At 42.8% G+C, this 18,742-nt stretch overlaps 1 protein-coding gene across 1 annotated transcript in view; it reads right to left on the bottom strand.

Moving 5' to 3' along the window:
* PKHD1 (PKHD1 ciliary IPT domain containing fibrocystin/polyductin) overlaps positions 1-18,742 on the bottom strand; it is a 263,656-nt gene that overhangs the window by 154,718 nt on the left and 90,196 nt on the right. The window contains exon 36 of the mRNA XM_052810279.1: positions 9,794-10,006. Within this exon, the coding sequence (XP_052666239.1) occupies positions 9,794-10,006 (213 nt within the window). The remainder of the gene's footprint in view (positions 1-9,793; positions 10,007-18,742) is intronic.

Here is an 18,742-nt window from a genome sequence, read left to right as displayed (position 1 = left end):
CTTCCAAGTCTTCCCTCAATCTGTACTTTTTCTGTCTACTGTTTTCCTTCTGGAGAATGTTCCTTTGGACTCCTGACTCCTTCACTTCAGCCAAGACTGCTGATACCACTTCTTTCTTCCAGCCATGCTGTCCTTTGGGTGCTGTGTTCCAAGACTGACGTTCAGTCATCTAGTTAGGTACACCTTCATATTTCTCCCCATGAGTTTCTCAGTTTCCACCTCTGCTTCTCCTTTTTGTCTCCAACTCTCTTCCCAACCCACAGGCTGTCTTGGGATCAGTCTGTATTTGAACAAAACGTGTGCTCACCTCTGCTAAGCATTTGTGGTCACCAGCTTCTCGCACATCTACAACATACCAATCCAATGGTGACGCATATAGAGAGAGTCTTTAGGTCTTCTCATTCTTCAACTCAGCTTCTTCCATAAGGCTGTCCTGTGGTGCTGTTGTTTTTTCCAGCATTTTCAGAGTTACTGGCCGTAATCTTTCAACTTTGTTAGTTTGTTTCCAGAACATGCTGCTTCAAGATACAACAGTCCTTCCCTGCAGTATATTCAGCACAAGCACTCTTCTGTGTCCAAGTTATCCTCTTGCAATCTGCATCCACAGATGCGTTCCTGTTCTTACTCCGGTGGCAACCAGAAGGCGTTTGAAACCTCAGATCTCACTGCCTAATGATTTCCCTAACCACCAGTTTGCTCTGAAGGGAACTTTTGCCTTTCACACATTTCTATTTAGTTAGATGAATTCCACCTTACATCTATGGGATAGTCCAGGTCTAAGAATTTCCGTGACTAGATGACACGCTGCTTAGACGAAAACCAGATACCCCTGACCTGAAAACAAGACTTTTTGGAGTATATGTTGTCACCTAACTTTAGATACCCAGGGAACCTCCTAACCAAGCCTGACTGCAACCACTATGAGGCACATCCAGAGTTAGGCAGAGCTGGAGAGTCTGGCTTATGCATGGGAGTGTTGGTAGAAACTAGACTCCTTAAATGGGTTTTCAGAGGACTGGTTCCAGCCCTAAGCCTGCCATGGGACTGTTGGTCTTTCTCCCAAAAGTTGTTTAAATGTTCTAAACAATCTTCCTTTTCTGGCATGGGACAGCAGGTTTTGAACCCTTCTCCTCTGACTACACAGGGCCAGGATCCTGCTGCATCTCGTCTTCGCTCCTATTTACTACAAATTAATTAACTTGGGTTATGAACACACAGTTTGTTTGTAGTGTTGACAAACTGTAAAGCTCTTTTACACCTTTTGACAGTTTATTGGCGCTTTAAAGTTGAGGTAATGAGATCCCTTTATACCACAAAAGGAATTTACAAGAACTGCAGGGCTCAGACACACAATCTACTTACTGTGACTATACAAGTTATACTGCAGATAATCTGTCAATCTGTTGCAGCTACATTGTAAATCTTTAGTGTAAATGAGAATAAGATCTTTCAATTGCCATGAACAAAGTGAAAAGAAACAAGCAGTTTACATTCCCCAAAACGAAAATAATTTTGCAAGAGATGGAGTTAAAAATGTAATTCAATGGATTATAGCTATGATTAAAAAAAAAAAAAGAAGAAAAAAACCAGTAATACAACACAACACGATTTACTGCAGCATTTCAGGTGTCAGACTGCCTAAGGAATCCAGCCTCCTCTCCACTGTCTATTTCCTTATTATTCCCTTTTCCCTACCCAAATTGCACTGCCTACTCAAACTTAGCTTGGCCATTCCTAAAATTTCCATATGTCAAAGTGATAAATGGCAATACAGCCATTGGAAATGGGTGCTTCAGAAAATATTTTTTTTTTTTTTAAATATATTGTTGGATTAAGGACGGAGACTTTTTCCTGCTGCTGCTTCAGTTAATAAAACAAACCATAAAAATAACAAGGTACAAAATTCCTTAAGTTAAAAGGAATAGAAAATCTTTTCCAGAAAGCCTCCATAGTCAGGATAGCACACAGCTGTGCCTCTATAGATCTCTATGGTCAAATGGACCTTAAAGTCACAGATCTTTAATTAAGGAGCTGGCAAAATTCTTTCATCAACTTGGATTTGATGAAGGCTTTTTTAGAAAAATGCCACAGCTACCTCACCTCTCGCCGTGACTAGTCCAGTCACTGGCCATGAAGTGTAGGGAATCAGAAAAGGAAGAATGAGAGCTGCTTCCCTCTGTTTTCATATGTGTTTAAAAACAATTCCCCTGAACTGTGAGCCCTCAGCCCTCTGGACTTGAAGGTTTCCAGCTTACTTTTGTTTTCTGTTAATTCCACTCCTAGGTATATTCCTTAAGCGTTTGCACAACCTTTCTAGCTTGTTTTGCAATGAGAGGAGATTGGGGTTTTTTTTTCCTGCTATGCAGCTTAGAAAGACAGGGATGTCTCTGCCTGAAACTGGGAGATGTCTTTCCACCCCCGTACAGTCCTGCAAGACAAACTGCTGTGTGTGGGCAGCTCCTGGGGAGATGCAGACAGCTTTCCTGCTACCTCCTGCCACAGCCAGCGCAGAAAGCTTTTCATTCATGCCCTGAAGTAAAATAGGAGGTCCTTTCTAATTTATAACTGCTCATTAACCCTTAGGACACCCAAGAGTTTATCAGCTTTTTGACTGCTGCACAGGCAAGCTGCAGCAGCCTCGGTGCTGGGCTCTCAGGATCACGCTGGTTATTTTACGTTGGGTTTGAGCATGGGCTCAAACTGTAGCTTGTCTGATGTCCCCGTCGTGTGGGACAAAACCCAGGATCAGGCACAAGCTTTACACAAGCAATGGGCAGACCGAGACAAGAAATTTGGACCTACCCGATCCCCTCACGTAGGTCCTTACGCACAAAGCCATCACGTGCCATCTCACTGGGCAGAGGGCTTCATGGAGAGGCTCCGATGCTGCGCACCACCGAGGCAGGATTGGGGTGCTGCTCTAGGCTCAGGTTGCCACTGCAACGTGAGGACATGCGATATTTTCTAGCAGTTATTTTCTGTTCGAGCACTGGGAATGCACAGAGATGGGTCATGGCTCAGCTTTTCAACATCAGCTTTTAACCTGTTTGGTGGCCCACTCATCCAAGGCCCAAGGTAGACACAACTTCGGTATCTCTCTGACTTCTTCCACTTCTCATGAAAATAGGGCTGGTGCTTCCCCATTATACATGGGTTCTGGAGGATGAAATCCAAGTCTACAACTAGCCAGATGTGATTTCACTTCAAATTCAAATGAGGCCAAACCTTCGACATCTTCCACAGTGTAAAAATTCCACAAAAAAATTACTTTTGGAACCATTACACTTTTTTGACTAACGTCACTTTGGGGGTTTAGGGGTTTTGATTTTTATTATGTACAACATTGCATTTTAATAGTGTGGAAATGTTGATATGAAACAGATATAATATTAAAAATAATATTATGAAAGTCTAGATGAAAGCAAAATAATAGAATTAAACACCTTTTCATTCTCCCAGTGGGTAAAAAAATCTGATAACTTCCGAAGAAGAGGACAAAGTAAATAATTTTTATTTTCTCCAGTAGGAAATATCCTTGAAAGTGACCTAGTCCTGCTGAATGTTTCCCTTTCGTGAAACTACAGTTGTCACCTAAAGCATTTCCACCTAAATGTTTTTGAACAGCACCCTCAAGAAAGCAAGGGGTATCTTACTGAGGACGGGAAGGGCTATGTGATTAAACAGGTCTATGGAAACTCTCATCGTTGCTCTTTTCTGACACATTACATCGCAGAAGAAGTGCCTTCCCTGTGTGCTGTCCCATTAATGCAAACATTTCCAAACGTTTCCTTTAATCGGAGGTTACCCAGTCACTTTTTAAAGCCACATCAGTCCAGAAAGGAAAGGGGAAGATTTTCCCAGTTCCCGCAATGCCTTTGCATAAACCAGCAAGCCTGACACAAAAACCACGCTCCACCCCTGAAAACAGCTCACAACCAAAGGTGCAACGCAGGAAAACCTCTTTAAACTGACACCAGGAACAAACTGCTTCAAATGCAGCAGCCAACTACCGCGCGATCCCATCGCGAGCTGCACACAGCTGTTAACATTTTGCATTATTGCCAGTTAATCTCCCGCGCTGCTGCCGAACGAGACGGGGAATGTCTGCCCGCAGGAGCGGGTACGCGGGGCGGCACGACCATTTAAATGCTAAGATCAGTTCGCGACATCCCCGGCACGCGATGAAAGAGAATTAGACACGCGGGAAAAGTGAAGATGAGCCCAAACAGAGGGTCCCTGCCTGGCTCAGCCTGCAGCCCTGAGAAAACCCAGATCTGGGTCCAGGCTTCTCAGTTTGCCAAACTTCACAGGCTTTCTCCCGTCTGGGGTGGAAATTCACCCTGGTTTTGTTGTTGGTTGCTTCTCTTCCTCCAGCCAATCTCCCAGTTGTAGTTGGGGCCAGAATCAGAAGGGGTATCTCAATGTTATATTCAAAGGTTTAAAAGAGGTGACTATTTCATCCCACAAAAAGCCTCCACATTTGTAGTAACCCATAGACCTCCCCCTGTCAAGAAACATGCTAATATATTAGCTATATTCTATTTATATCATATATCATATTATATTTATTATATATAAGCGCCCATCTCTCAGTCCCCTTTACATCACGTGTTTTCCTCATTAAGATCAGCACCAAAATACGGAGCAACTGATTTAAGTTTAAATCAAAGATGATAGATGCATTTATTAGAAAGAAGGGCAAGCGAGGAAAGACACAGCAGCTTTTCCTGAACCCAGCTCTCTGGTTTTTTTCCTCCCATCTGCTAGCTCTTTAAAATCTAATGGTCATCTTATATTTGTGAATAAGAAAGTGAAGGAACAAGTCATTGTACATTAGTTACTCCATGGGAAGTGCCTGAGTGCAGTTTCTTACCCCCAGTGAATGCAAGGGGATTCAAGGCAGCTTAGCCTTCTGTTCAAGAGCCATCTGCTTTAATGCATCATGTTAAAGTCAAGGTCTTGAAAGGAAAAATGCTGTCACAGAAGGCAAAAAGCCTCCTACAAGCACCACACAGAATAATGAACATCTAAGGAAAAACAACCTATGGAAGTGACCCCAGAAAGGCAAAAAGGATCTGAACTCATGGTGTAACAGGGGTGTGCAAATCAATGGTTTCGGTTAGTGGAAAATAACATGTATTGAATGGACTAACATTTAAGGAAGGTAAAAAAAGCACATCTTATCTCTAGCAGATCTCTGCACCCTATCTTGAATTCCCCTGCTATGGATTTTTTTTTTATTTTTTTTTTCCCCTGGGAAGCTTTTCTTTTTAATATGTGAGTAAAGCAGAACAAATTCTCTCATGTTGTCTATGATCGCTTAATCTCAAACTCAGCACAGATACATAACACTGCTTAATGGAGGAAAAGCAAAGAAGCATTTGATTAAATGTTTGATCTCTTGAGGAATGCATAGGCTCTATAGAGTACAGTGCACAGCTCACAAATATTTTGTGTTTTATTATTGATTAAAAGTGATTAAAATTAATAATTGTTTCAACTGATAAAAAATACTTTTTTCCTGAGCTAACCCTGAAAATGTGTAACATTGTTTTGATTGCAGAGAAGTCTGGGATAGAAAAAGTCTATAGATAGAAAAAGCCTCTATAATGTCATCTTCCACAATCAGCATCCATTGCAAGTGCAGGGACATTCTTTGCAGCAGGACTATCCATGACTTTAGACAACTGAAATGACCTCTGACACCTCTGTTTTATTTATGCCGATTATAAATAGGTATGGTATTAAACCAGAACTCTCTGGACGTTGTTTTTTCTTTACCACACAGCTTTCACAGTCTGGACAAAGTGAATGTAGCATGTTATTAAATCTGAAGCGTAACATCTTCCTCTAGTTGGAGAGGTATAGGTTATTAGTCGAAACGCAGGGAACAGGCTCATATGTTCATGCCCCATATCATCACAGTGCTGGCACTGACAAAGTTTCAGCTAAATACACAGCAAAAGCGCTGGTTTTCTTTTGGGAAGAAGCACAGTCTGTTTCGAGGGGACACAATGGAATACTGAGCTCACCTACGCAGGACTGCTAAAAATGGAAGAGAATGGAAAAGGCCTTTAAAATTTTTCCATCCGTGGTAATAAGAGCGTTGGAGCCATGAAATCAGGCTGTAACAAAGAAAGGGTAGGTGTCCTCGGCTACTGGTGCAGCATCTCCACTTACGCTGCTTCTTGCAGCCGGTCCCTGCCCTCCGCTCAGCATCTGCTCGTGTCTCCGGTCCACTTTCCCTGGGAAGGACAAAGGTGCAAGAACAGCCAAGGCCACCATGTTAACTTCTCTCCTGAAGCTTGTCAGGAGAGTTTCTCAGGGAATAAATTACGAATGGAGCTGGAGACAGTGATAAATTTCCCTTCTGAACAATCAATAAAATTCTCTCAGCCCCGCTCAGGCCCCTACTGCGGATGCAAGGGCCATAATTACATTGTCAAAAAGTCGAGTTGCCCTGGCTGACTGAAACCCCCTTTAAAACTGACGTGTGATTGACAGGCAGTTTATGGGTGGCACGCTTTGACTGGCAGGGGAGTTGGCTAAAGCCAAAGGCAACAGTGAAATTTCCCAGTCTGCTACAACTACCAGAGCAAAGGACTGCCACTCACGAGAGAATTGTGGGAAACCCTTAGTCATATTAACATATCAAAGTGAGGAGCTGACAGCGCTTACTAAACAATCTGAACTCAACCATGGCTGCAGAGCATCCCCCAGACTTCCCAGTCTGAAACAGAAAAGGAATTAAAATGCACTCAGCCCTGTCTTCACCAAGACAGCTAAGAATTTGGAAGCCTGCTCATTTAATGATTTTGATCTGAGATAACATATACATGCATGTATATATATGTACCTCACAAATGTATATTGCTGAGCATGTCAGCCTCTTTCATAAATATATATGAAAGAGGCTGTCATGCTCAACAATTTGTTCTATACCACAGGCCAGACTGGTACTAAATTGGAGACAGAACAACATACTTCTGTTTCATGTAAGAAATATGAACCCAGCAAAAGAACACACTCCTTTTGGTCTTGTTTTCTAGCAGCCTTCTACTGCTTCAGTGCTAAATTGCAGATTACATGGTTTGAATGAGCCTTAATTGCAGCCATGCACTGGGACTGTATGTAGTGCAGAGCTTAGAAGTGACTTCATAGCTAGTTTGGATTTCTTGAATAAGAAATTTATAGGAATTCTTGAATAAGAATTGATAAGAAATTGAAACCAAGAGATGCTTCCACTAACGGGCCAAGCCACCTTTGGCTCCACATATCTCCTCCATCCAGGTAATGCTTGGGTTGCAGACCTCAGCTTCTTGGTTTCCTTGGGAGTGAAAAATCGCTGGGAATTATGGCACTGAGTAAAACGTATGAGATATCAGTGAGAAATGCCTTGAGGGTACTGACATGGACACCTAGGTTTACTTCCCTCCCTCATATTGCCAAGGTAACACTGTAAAACGTACTTCTGCCCTGTTTGGCTCTATAATTTCATAATTGTCCATGAGGATAGAGTCAACAAGCCAGTGATGATACAGGCTCAGAATGAAAAGGAGAGGCAGCACAGGAGGCGCAGCTACAAGGAGATGCTACTGGCTTTGCTAGAAAACAAAACAGCATGAAGAAGACAAGGTTCTTGTTATAAAGGGCTGACAATTTAAGGACAAAATCCTGACTAACAGGGCTCAAACCAAGAATGGAAGGATACTTTAGAGTAGCAGGAGAAGACATGGAAAGCGAAGCAGCAAAAGCTGTTATCAGGCAAATTCAAATCAGACATTTTAATGCTTTTCTTAAAAAAGAAAAAAAAAATAAAAATATGGATGATTAACCAAATTAATCCCCTGGAACAAGCTTCTACAGAAAATGCTGGCTTCCGTTTCCCTTGATGTCCCCAAAGACCAAGCCTTTCTGGAAGGCATGCTTTAATCTAATGCGAGTTACTGAACTCAAGGCTGGGATAACTGTGTGAAATTCAATGGCCGGTAACGGACAGTCAGTTCAGCCTAGATGATCTAATAGCACTTCTTCCCAGAGCCCCTCTAGGAAATGGGATAGAAACGCCCTGCCCTTTTGCAAAGCCAGTTTACTGAAATTATTAAAGCCATTTGCAAACACTGTATAATTTAGCCTCACCGTGTCTCGACAAAGTGGTCGAGAGCACCTGACGTGGCGTTGGGGAGTAGTGCAGCCCACCTCCCTTGCCACTGCCAGGAGCACCTTCCGCAGCCTCCGCTGGTCTCCCCTGATTCAGAAAAGCATCTGTTCAGCCACTTCCCTCCAACAACCGACCTCTCCCGACCTTGCTCGGCTCCTGCGAACTGACAGGATTACCGCACAGCAGTACAGCTCGCTCCCTGTCTGTGCTCAGATTGTACCCCTCGGTGTCTGACATCATTTTTGACCGAGCGCCATACGTGTCAGTGATGCTCAGCTAGCAACCTTTCTGCCTGTAGGCCAGGAGGGTGTAAGTTCAAGCCCTGCTGGAGGATACGAAAGCCCGCCAGTACGAAGGTTGACACACAAGAACATAAAGGAGGGAAATGAGGCATTCAGATATGTTGCTTTTTTTTTTTTTTTTCTCCTCTATGACACATACTGCCTTTAAAAACAGCCCGTTAGTTAAGAGCTTGACAGGCGTGCATTGCACTAATATTCTGATTCATGCTGAGTCTGGACCTGAATTCCATAGCCAGTCTACTGCACCAAGAAATGGCCATTTTATACCTGTATTTCGTAGCCCTCCAAAAAAGCTCTGTATCTAAAGTTTTCTGCGCCACAACATCTGCAAACCTACAGCCGCTTTCTGTCCTTTAAGTCCCTTGTCTCTTCCACTTGGCAGGAACTCAGAGCTCTGACCCTGCAGGGCTTCCTTTGAGAGAAAGGTCCAGTGGTTACAGCAGAGGACAGGGCATCTGGGACTGAAATTCTTGGCATTGCCACAGTTTTTCTGCATAGCCCTGGATTCGGCATTTATGACAACAACCTGTGCTGAGCAGGCGCGGCTGTGAGGACCACCAGAGAGTTACCAGCTGTGCTCCTAATGCTACAGACAGACCGCTGGCGTTGGGATGCCAGCACAGCACGGAGGGATGGAGGAGGAGGGGGGGAAAAAACACTGCCAGGAGCACTTTGCTGGTGCTTTGAGAAGTGTCATCCCCACTCCAGCTGGCACGGGCTACTAACTGCAGCATGCTTGACATTGGCCTCGCCATGGGACCTACCTGGCAGACTACCCTCTGTGGGAAACCCAAACAGCCAGAACTTCTTTGGGGAGGAAACTTCCCAGTTGTTATGGAGAGAGATGAGGGGAGAAGCGTACCCCATTCCAGTAGCAGAGCAAACCTACACGATCCACAATGGACAGCTGAGGTCCAGTTTCCAAGGGATGGAGACTTCTATTTGTGGACAGACATGCACAAATCCAAACATCTTCTAGGCACCTAAATGACTGCCAGAGTTTCATAACTACTTGATACCATCTACCTTCCTGGGGTCCAGATTTTCAAAATGACTCGGCTCCCAGTATGGGAGCTTTTATGGAGATACAGCACTGAGCTTTCGTGCATAAGATACTGCAGAAGTAGGAGTCTTATGGTGAATACAAAGACCTGAAGTTCTGGCCCAAAAACCTGATTTCAACAAATACTTAACTGTAATTAGAAGTCCAAGTTCACGACCAAAGTTGTTCGGTTTGTTTTTTTTTTTCCTCCAAAACCTTTTTTCCTTTGTTTTGTTTTCTTTTATTCATTTGTGCTTTGCTTTTTGAGAGAAGAAAAAACGTACTCACCGTGAATGGAAAGGGTCCCATTCCTCACTGCCAGGAACTTGACCCCATATGGATGTAACGGTAGAGAATGGAGGCTTCCGTAGAGATAGATGTGTGCTTTATGATGGAAAGGGGCCTCAGGGGATCCCACCTGGAACTCTCCTCCATCAGATATCAGAATGTAATGAGCATGCAGTTCTACAGGTCCTGGACCAGTGAACAACAGTTTGCCACCTGAAGACAAAAGAATAGCAAAATGCAACCATAGATCTAATAGCCAGCCATTATCTCACAGTCAAAGGAACTGTAAGAGTTGGGTAAACAAATGGTTTTGCAATAAAATTACAAGATTAAAGGTAAAATGTTATTGCATCCTGCAAAATTTCCACCTTGTCCTATGCTTCTCCCTATGGATTTATCAGCTCTTTCCAGACCTGATTAATTCAGTCCATTTTTCAATTCTACCACAGGGTGCCTTTCTAGACTTGAGCAAGGGCATTCAGCCTGGGCAGACATCTAAATCTCTCCAATCCTAGTGCAAGGGACCTGTGTTTGGAAAATCCCAGTTTTAACTTACTCACTCTCTAAATGTTAAAAAGGGATATTGCTACTTAATTTGTATGTTACTTTTCAGACTACTAACTACTTGTGACAGGGAGAGGGGAGAGGAAAATCACTTTGGAACATAAGGACTGGGAACTTGTTTAGATCAGGGGTTGATTTAATCCTGCATACTCTTCCGGCTGCTGTTCAAAACCAGATGCTTCCAAACACAGTATAAGAAACTTCTCCCTGTTAGCTGGATGTGAGATGATCTCCCCATCTCATGAAAGCCTCATTTTAATCCCTAATTAGAGGTTAGCTTCGCCTCAAAGCATAAGGTTTCATCTCCTTGCCAACATTTTCCTTTTACAATCTATTAGTATAACTAGATAAGATTTGTCAGTAATATAGATCTGATCCTTCGATTCTTTCTAATATTTACTCTCAATGACTTCTTGAAGCAATGAATTCTGTGGTCTAAGTACATAGTGCATGAAAAGGCATTTCCATCTCTTGGGTTTGACTCAGTCTCTTCAGTTCTGTCAAATGCCTCCTTTGTTCTTGCCTTGTGTGAGCTGGCGATCCCAGTCTGCCATCTGAGGATGGTTTACTCTTTTATCTGCTTTCATATTTCCGCTCCTATGAAGGACACTGTCACCATCTTTACAATGTATTTGGATGGAGTGGACTCTCAGAAATCTAATCATTCTGCACATGGAATATGGTCTTCCTAGGTCAGCCCATGCTTCCCAGGACCTAGTAGGGGATACCTCAAAGCCTGACAACCTCAGACCTCTTTACAAGGGGTCTATCACACTCCCAACATTTCCCTTTAGGTGAAGTAGCTAATAACTGTGCCGTCTCATACCATGGCCAGCTTTCTCCTGGTGTTAGCAGTTTTTGATGGTGACCTCTATACCTACCAAATAGTTGGCTTTCCTTCCCCACAAGATACTAGCAATTGTTAGCAGGAAGGATAAGGGAGATCAGACCTCTGCTTTCATTTCAGTATTGAGATGAAAAAGGAGGGAAGAAGTTTTAATATAAAAATCAGATTAAAAGCTACCTTGATCATTGTTTGCCTTTGATCAGGTCCTGCTGCTCTCAGTGATAAGGGAGATACATAGCACTCGTGTGTCTTTCCCACCTAGCTGTATCCACTCCTACTGAACACATTCTGCTTATCCTGATCTCCTTACTTATTCTTGCATTGAGGGGCTTTCATTGTTTCATTGATTTCTCAGTCTTGTAACAAAGTCTTATAACTTAGTCTTAGTTCTAATTTCTTAGGCTTATAACAAAGCTAGTATTTGAATAAGGACTACCCATTAAATATTTTCTTTCCAGATTTCAGTAGATTCCACATAAGTTTTTACAGAATATGCTTAAAGGATGAAAGAGGAATCTCATTTTCTTGCTTGTAACCACTGGGAACCATGGGATTGCTCCCACAAACACCAACTCCCCTATGTGTAAACTGTCTCTTTCCCTAGACATACTTTTCTATATACAAATGTATTTCTGTTAAGCTTGCTATGTAGTGTTTTTACAAATTATACTGAATACACTGTGATAAAACAGCACACATTTCAGCTTATTTCATGCAAAACAACAGAAGATACCTGACTGTTATTCTGAGATACATCTGAGACTTCTAGAAAAATGAAATGTTCCTAATACAAAATGTGCTATGCTGAAATTAGGATAATACTTGAAACGGTATTCATTTGCAGACTGAAGGGACCATTAGATGATATCGCCTGATGGTCTGTGCACATCATGCTACTGAAAAACTGGAGGAAGTCAAGTCGTCTGTGTTTGACTGCTGCATACCCTCCGGAAAGGCAGGCAATCAATTAAGTGACTTGGGGACATCACTCTACCATTTTCTATGATCATCTTTTCCAACAGCTAATTTCTCTTACTGTTCACAATTTCTGCTTTATTTCCAATCACAACTTGTCAAGGATGAGCTTTCAGACAGTGGGTCTTCTTTGTATCCTCCTGCATTGCACTGCAGAGAGCTGTAGAAAACAGCATTTTCTGTGAAAGTACTTACAGGTAAAATCAAATCTCAGCCCTCATTCAGACTGGTTGATGAGATTTTTAAGACTTTCCCTGCAAGGAATTGTCTCTAATTCATGAAGCAGTGCTTCTACAGCCCTCTGTAATTTCCCATGTACTCTGAAATTAATATTTGTGGGCCGTAGAATGCCTGTACCAGTAGTTTTAAAGCTCTTGAATCAGACTGGACCTGTTGATTTAAGAATGTGTATTCCTTATTCAACATCTTCATTATATTAACATTCTTCAGTAATAAATGGACTGCTGGTCCATCTTCCTCTTGTGGTATAATTTGCCATCCTGTTCATTCCCATACTGAGAACAGAAATATTTATTAAATACATTTGCCTTATAGCACCAGTATTAATAATTTTATCACCGCAATCTAGAAATGGAACTATAAATCACTGCGATTTATTTTATTCCTAACATAAAAAAAAGACACCTTCCCCAAGGTCTTTATTGACTTCCTATGCTCTGTTCCCACTGAAATATAGTCATTTCTGTTTCCACTTCTCTTCACACAATTTTTAATGAGTATTCTAATTGCTGCCATGCTGTACCACTGAACCAGGAAGGCTGGTAGCGAGTTGTCCTCTTTTGATTGCAAAATCATAGTTCTGCCTCAATGTCTCAAAAAGTTTTCCCAAGTTTCAGCCACATTTTGTCCATCCAAAATTTTCAAGCTGTCTATAAGACAGGTTAAAAACATTAAATTCCTCGCACAAACCCTTCTATCCCCTCCCATGGATGACAGGGATGGGGGAATGTACGATTCCTGAGTCCTTTTCTTTTTGCAGCCATGCCAATGCACCTCGAGGCAGCCGTGGGAAGACGCCTGTTTCCCATAAGGGTCTGGGATTTGTCTCGTTCTGCCCTGCTCCCAGAGGGTCTGCTGTAAAACAGTAGCGCATGTTCATTCCTCCTCCATTCATGAGCAGGGCTGAGACACAACAGAGCACATAACGGAGTCGTGCTTTGCTACCAGTACTACAGACACCTGCCTCTCTGGAAAACTAGGAGGGATTGAGAAGAAGACAGCTTGCACTTTACATGGAGTCCCTCTTCCCGCAAAAACAGGAACAGCGAGACTTAATGCTTTTGGGATGGCTGTTAACACTGGTTCTGCACTGTCTCTTGTGCGCTTTTCTGAACAAGGTGGCTTTGGCAAGTCAGGAGTAGCTCACCCTCATACAGCTCCTAAAAATCACTGTCTGCTTCCTTACATATGACCGGTCCTCTACCTCCCTTTTGTTTCCTTTCTTCTTTTTAAAATCTCCTATTCTTCAGTAACAGGCTAACTGCACTTCAGCTGTCCTGAATGATTTTTACCTTTATTGATTCAAAGATTTTCCATAGCTTTTGTGGATTTCTGGGTGTCTGATAAGCTTGGATGCTGGTAACTGCTCTGCACTGGGTGCAAGTGCGAGCAATAGTCCCAACAAGTTTCAGTAGCAGCAGGCATGCAGGCACTAACTGTGCAACACCTGGCCTGCTGGTTTGACCCTTTTTGGGGGAAATCCTACATAGAAGCAAGGTTTCCCCGCCCTGGATGAAAATTTGGTTGTGAAGGGATAATAATAATTGGACTTCAAGATGAGGATTGTTGCCTGACTGTTGGGATTCTCTGTCCCTAGGTGCAATGGCAACCCAAGCACACTTGGCAATGGTGCAAAGATTTGCAAGATCAAGTCCACCAGAAAGCATTTTCTGTACGTGACGTTTTGGCTTTCCCTTAGAAGCAGCAGTCAGAGCCAACGTGTGATCACAGGAAACAGATATATCAGCTACATTCATGGTCACACCATAATGCAGTTGTCCCCTGGCTATTTGCAAAGCTTCTGAACTCCTCCCAAAACAAAGCCAAAAGACGCTCAGTCTTCGGGAGAAAAGAATGTGTAAAAAGAAAAGTTCAACTGCTGAAGATAAAAGAAGAGCAGCATCACAGAAAAGAAAAGAAGGCATTACCAGGGATTCATTTAACTATTTACCAAGCCTGAGTGTAAAACAAACTCTAGCCAAACTTACAAATACTTATGCCAAAAAAATTGCATATTGTCCTTCTAACCCTCAGCTCTCTGTATCTCTGTGTTTTTCATTGGGACAGAATAAATATACAGCTGCTGCTTTACAAGATTGTCTTCCCCTTTTTTTAAAAGAAAATAAAAGTTATGCTTCCTTCTTTTATTGCACTTGACCTCTTCTCTGAAAGCAGAAAGCAAGAATATTGCTCAACTGAACCTTTGACTGTGACCCTCAAATTGTTTGTTATGGCTGCACAGGAAAGCAAAGTCCTACATATGACCTTGAGGGTGATTTTATAAAAATCAATCAACTACTGTTATGATGGCCTCCCCACCAAGCAAAATAAATACAATTAAACCCATAATCACTTCTGTACAGTACTGTGCAAATTCAATGGGTCTCTTTAGGTGGAGTGAGGGAGAGGGGGAAGAAATATGTTGAGGCTATTTGATACTTTGTGAGAACATCAGAAGCACCATTCTTCTCAATTAACCCAGCAATTAGCCTCCACCTCTCTGCCCAGAAAAGAAATCTTTCTTTATCTGTCTTTACAAAAAAAAAAAAAAAAAAAAAAAAAGAGGAAAAGAAAGAGAGAAAAATCTCCATCTGTCCCACAGGAGGGGAGAAACAGCCAGACCAAATAATGAAAAAAAAAAAGGAATATTAAGGAAAACAAACTTGATAATAAGGTGGGGGTTGTAATCTGCTGTGTGAATAACTACAGCACCATCATGCCATTGGCAGAACTGCTTTTGTGAAAATTTATCTTCTGAAGATTTATCTTCTGAAATCCTTGGGAAATGGTGGAGGGCACGCTCAAAGGAAAGGAATTGGAAAAATACTGTATTAACACTTCACTTTGTCAGGTGTCCCGGGCTGACTCATGCAATGCCACAGCCCAGGTATCCAGAACATTTATTATGGAAAGAAGCTGCATGAGGCACTTCTGAAAAAAAGAACAAATAACGATAGAGTAGAGGATTGTGAGAATTGCTGTGGGAAGTTTCTCCTTGCCTCTGTCGTGAATATTCACGCTTTCAGACATAGCAGCTTATATCCCTTCTCAAAAGCCTCATTTTTTAAAAAAATCCTTCTAACATAGATGTTCTCATAATGCATAAAAGAGATACTGATATTTCTCATTTAGGTTGTGATTTAGAGCGCTCCAGAGATTTCCTGAACGCAGTGGGAAACAAAGTCCCTATTCCAAAGTGCACCTTTTAAATGGAGGGCTTTTTTATTACCATCTTTTGAGGCCACACTTTGCATTCACTGTCGATATAAGATTTTTTTTCTAATGAACAGCTCATTAGGGAGCTAGGATAAAAGTGACTATCGCCAGATATAATTTTGCTTCTTTATGTAAAGCTGAATGAAGCGTTAAAACAAGCAAACTCCAAGAAAGGTGCTGATAGTCTCAAGAGATTCTTTTTTTTATAATCAATAATAGAAGGTGTTAGGAAAGTGCCAACAGAATTGTCTTATGTATCACTACTGTGTCGTGCCCCTCAACTAACAGAAAACCTCCACTGCATGGAAGAGGATTTGCAGCTTGAAAGGTCATCTCCTCAGCTGGACTACTCCTTCCCCTCACCGTGCAGGGAAGATCTGCTCTGGTTGTGCTGCGGGCACACCGTGGCCGTGTGTAACTAATATTCCCATAGCCTTCAGCTTGCTCTTACCAGTTCCTCTCACTTGGTGTTTCACATGACAAAGCCACAGAATCCCCCATGAGACAGGCTTAAGCTCAGAAGTTATATTCCTGGCAAGCATCCCTGAGTGGCAAACAGCAGGAGGCAACTGCCGGAGCTGGATTATCTTTGCTGAAACAACTGATCCTGTACAACAAGGCTGCAGTGTGCTGGCAGCCCACTTATTGCTCATTCTCTGGTTCCAAGGGTGTGCCTGGTGGGGCCTCCAAGCAGGAAAAAAAACCCAAAACACAAAGATCCTCCTGTGTACAGGAAGAAGAATACAGAGTTTATGAGCCTTAAAAAAGAAAAATCGATTATTTCATGGACCTGTCACCTGCACTCTGTTGACATGCTCACATGACATTCGGATGAGCCGTGAAAGTTAATTGCAGGCTGGACCACTGCCGAGCAACGTGCAAAGGAAAGAAGTTTGTTATTTTGGCTCCATCCCAAAGGCTGCCTGAACCAAGAGTCCAAAACTCATTCTCCACCTCCCTGAGTATGTTCCTCCACGTTCATAATACACGGGTACAGATCCCAAACTAGCTGTGAATTCAAATGCCTGTGTATTTCCACCAGATCACTAACACGCTAAAAAGTTAAGCTTGTATTCCAACGTTTTGTTGGACGGAGGCCTTAATCTGTCCCTGGGCGAGGAGCCGGCAGCTGCTTGAGTACTCTCAGACAGAAATCGTCTCCCAAGCCTGACAAGCCTGTGTTTTCTGGCTTGCTGCGCTCACAGCCATCTGTTCAGATGGCACGTGCTCCCTTGTAAGCCGTTCGGGCTCTTCCCTTAGAGCACAGGAGACAGGCAAAGGCAATTCAGATCGGCAGCCCAGAAGATGCTGCCACAGGTATATCTCCCTCAGAGAAGTCTTTCTACTTCTTCAGCTCTTAGGTAGCCTCCAAGATACTTGGTAACACCTTTGATGCATTTGCAAGAGGAGAGCTAACCTGGTGGGGAAGAGGTGTGGACGCTCCTACATGGCTTCCAGCACGTATCACAGCATCTCGGATCTAATGAAGGAAGCTTCCAGGTAAGCCTTGTGAAGGCATCAGGGTAAATACCACACACGAAGCTGTGATGAAAAAATAAGTCCTTGGGCTATTATTTCAAGTCCCCAAATGACAGACATGCACTATGTGCTTCAGCCTCAGCAAGGGAGAGGTGCACTGGCGAAGGCACAGGACCATTGTTTTAGGAAGCAGGATGATGTTTCTGCTCACCTAAAGCCTGCCTGGGTGACCACGAGACCAGAGTGTTTCCATTTGCTATGCCCCTCCAGCAAGGTATCTCGTTTCGAGCCAATTTCTGCCATTTGAATTTAAAGATGTTACAGATAGGGTTTATCTCCTCGTGTCTAGCACCTAGGACCTTGGTCTTCACGACAGCCTGTTCCTATGGCAAAACTATTGTAATGCACGGTCTGTCAAGCCATCAGAGGAAGAGGGGATACTTCAAAAATTAAGAAACCTATGTGCAATCCTGTTACACAGTATGCTTCCTCTGTAGCTCTGGGCTCATGATACAGAATTATGCCTTTGAAGGTATTTATTTGCATTTAAAAACCTTAAGAAGACCTGGACCTCAGTTCCCAGCCTGCACAGGTCGCAACAACTGTATTTCTGTACCACATAAAAGCGTGTGAGTATAGGTCTACTAAGGGTATGAAGCTGCTGTAATGAGGGCCTGATTAGTGCCCAGGACAGGTGGAGGACTCAGCAGATCCTTCCATCCCATGGTTAGAGGCAGCATCTGCTTCCCTGGAAGGGGCACATTCCCTCCTTCCATGCCAGCGAGTGGAAGAAGGGGACGGTGATGCCTCGGGTTTCAGCCCAGTCTCTGCCGGAGGTGTGTGCAGTTCCTCGGCCGGGATTAGCTCCCACCGATCTGCTCATCCTGCGATGCCCCAGAGAAGTCTTAAGAGCTGCTGAAGTTGCGGAAAATCAACGTCATTGGCAAGCAAGAGCCCTGGGAGTCTAACGTACATGCTGTAAGCCCATCCAAAACATGATGGGAAAGAGAAACCTGCAGCCCCTACCCAAACATGAACTAGGGTTTATGGCTGGGGGAAGAACTGTAAAAAAAAATCAAATTGCTACAGATTTGGGGCCTTAAAACCCAGGAATGTCCAGCTCTGTGAGTTGTACTCTACTGAATAACACTGAATTCCTGCAAAAAAATATACTAACAAATTAAAGAACTGATGCCTTTCATATTTTTCCATGAAAACAGCCAGGACTTTAAGGCTCTGAGACTGTAATTATTGCAGACTTGGTACACCTCACTGTAACAATGTAGGAAAATATCACACAGCGACAGGGAGAAATAGGGCTGACTTTTCTTCCTTTTAAATCTCAATTAAAAAATACATTGGATGAAATTTCCCATTAGCTGGTACTATTTGTACATCCCATGTTCTTTCCTTAATTAAAAAACATGCTTATTGCAATACTGCCAGAATCGCTTTTACGGTATTTTAATTGTAATGTCTCTGCCTGATTAAAAAAAGAAAATATGAACTAGAAACTGCCTGCAAAAAGTATCACAATGCACATCCCAAATGGGTTGAGCAAAATGGCACAGAAAACACCGCAACACAAGCAGTTTCCAACCGTGCCTACTGACAAGGGATTTTAAAAT

This window comes from Harpia harpyja, chromosome 15 (genome assembly GCF_026419915.1).
Source record: "Harpia harpyja isolate bHarHar1 chromosome 15, bHarHar1 primary haplotype, whole genome shotgun sequence".
Classification (NCBI taxonomy): domain Eukaryota; kingdom Metazoa; phylum Chordata; class Aves; order Accipitriformes; family Accipitridae; genus Harpia; species Harpia harpyja.
Note: the sequence above shows the minus strand (reverse complement) of the source record. Positions and strands in the feature narration are given on the sequence as shown.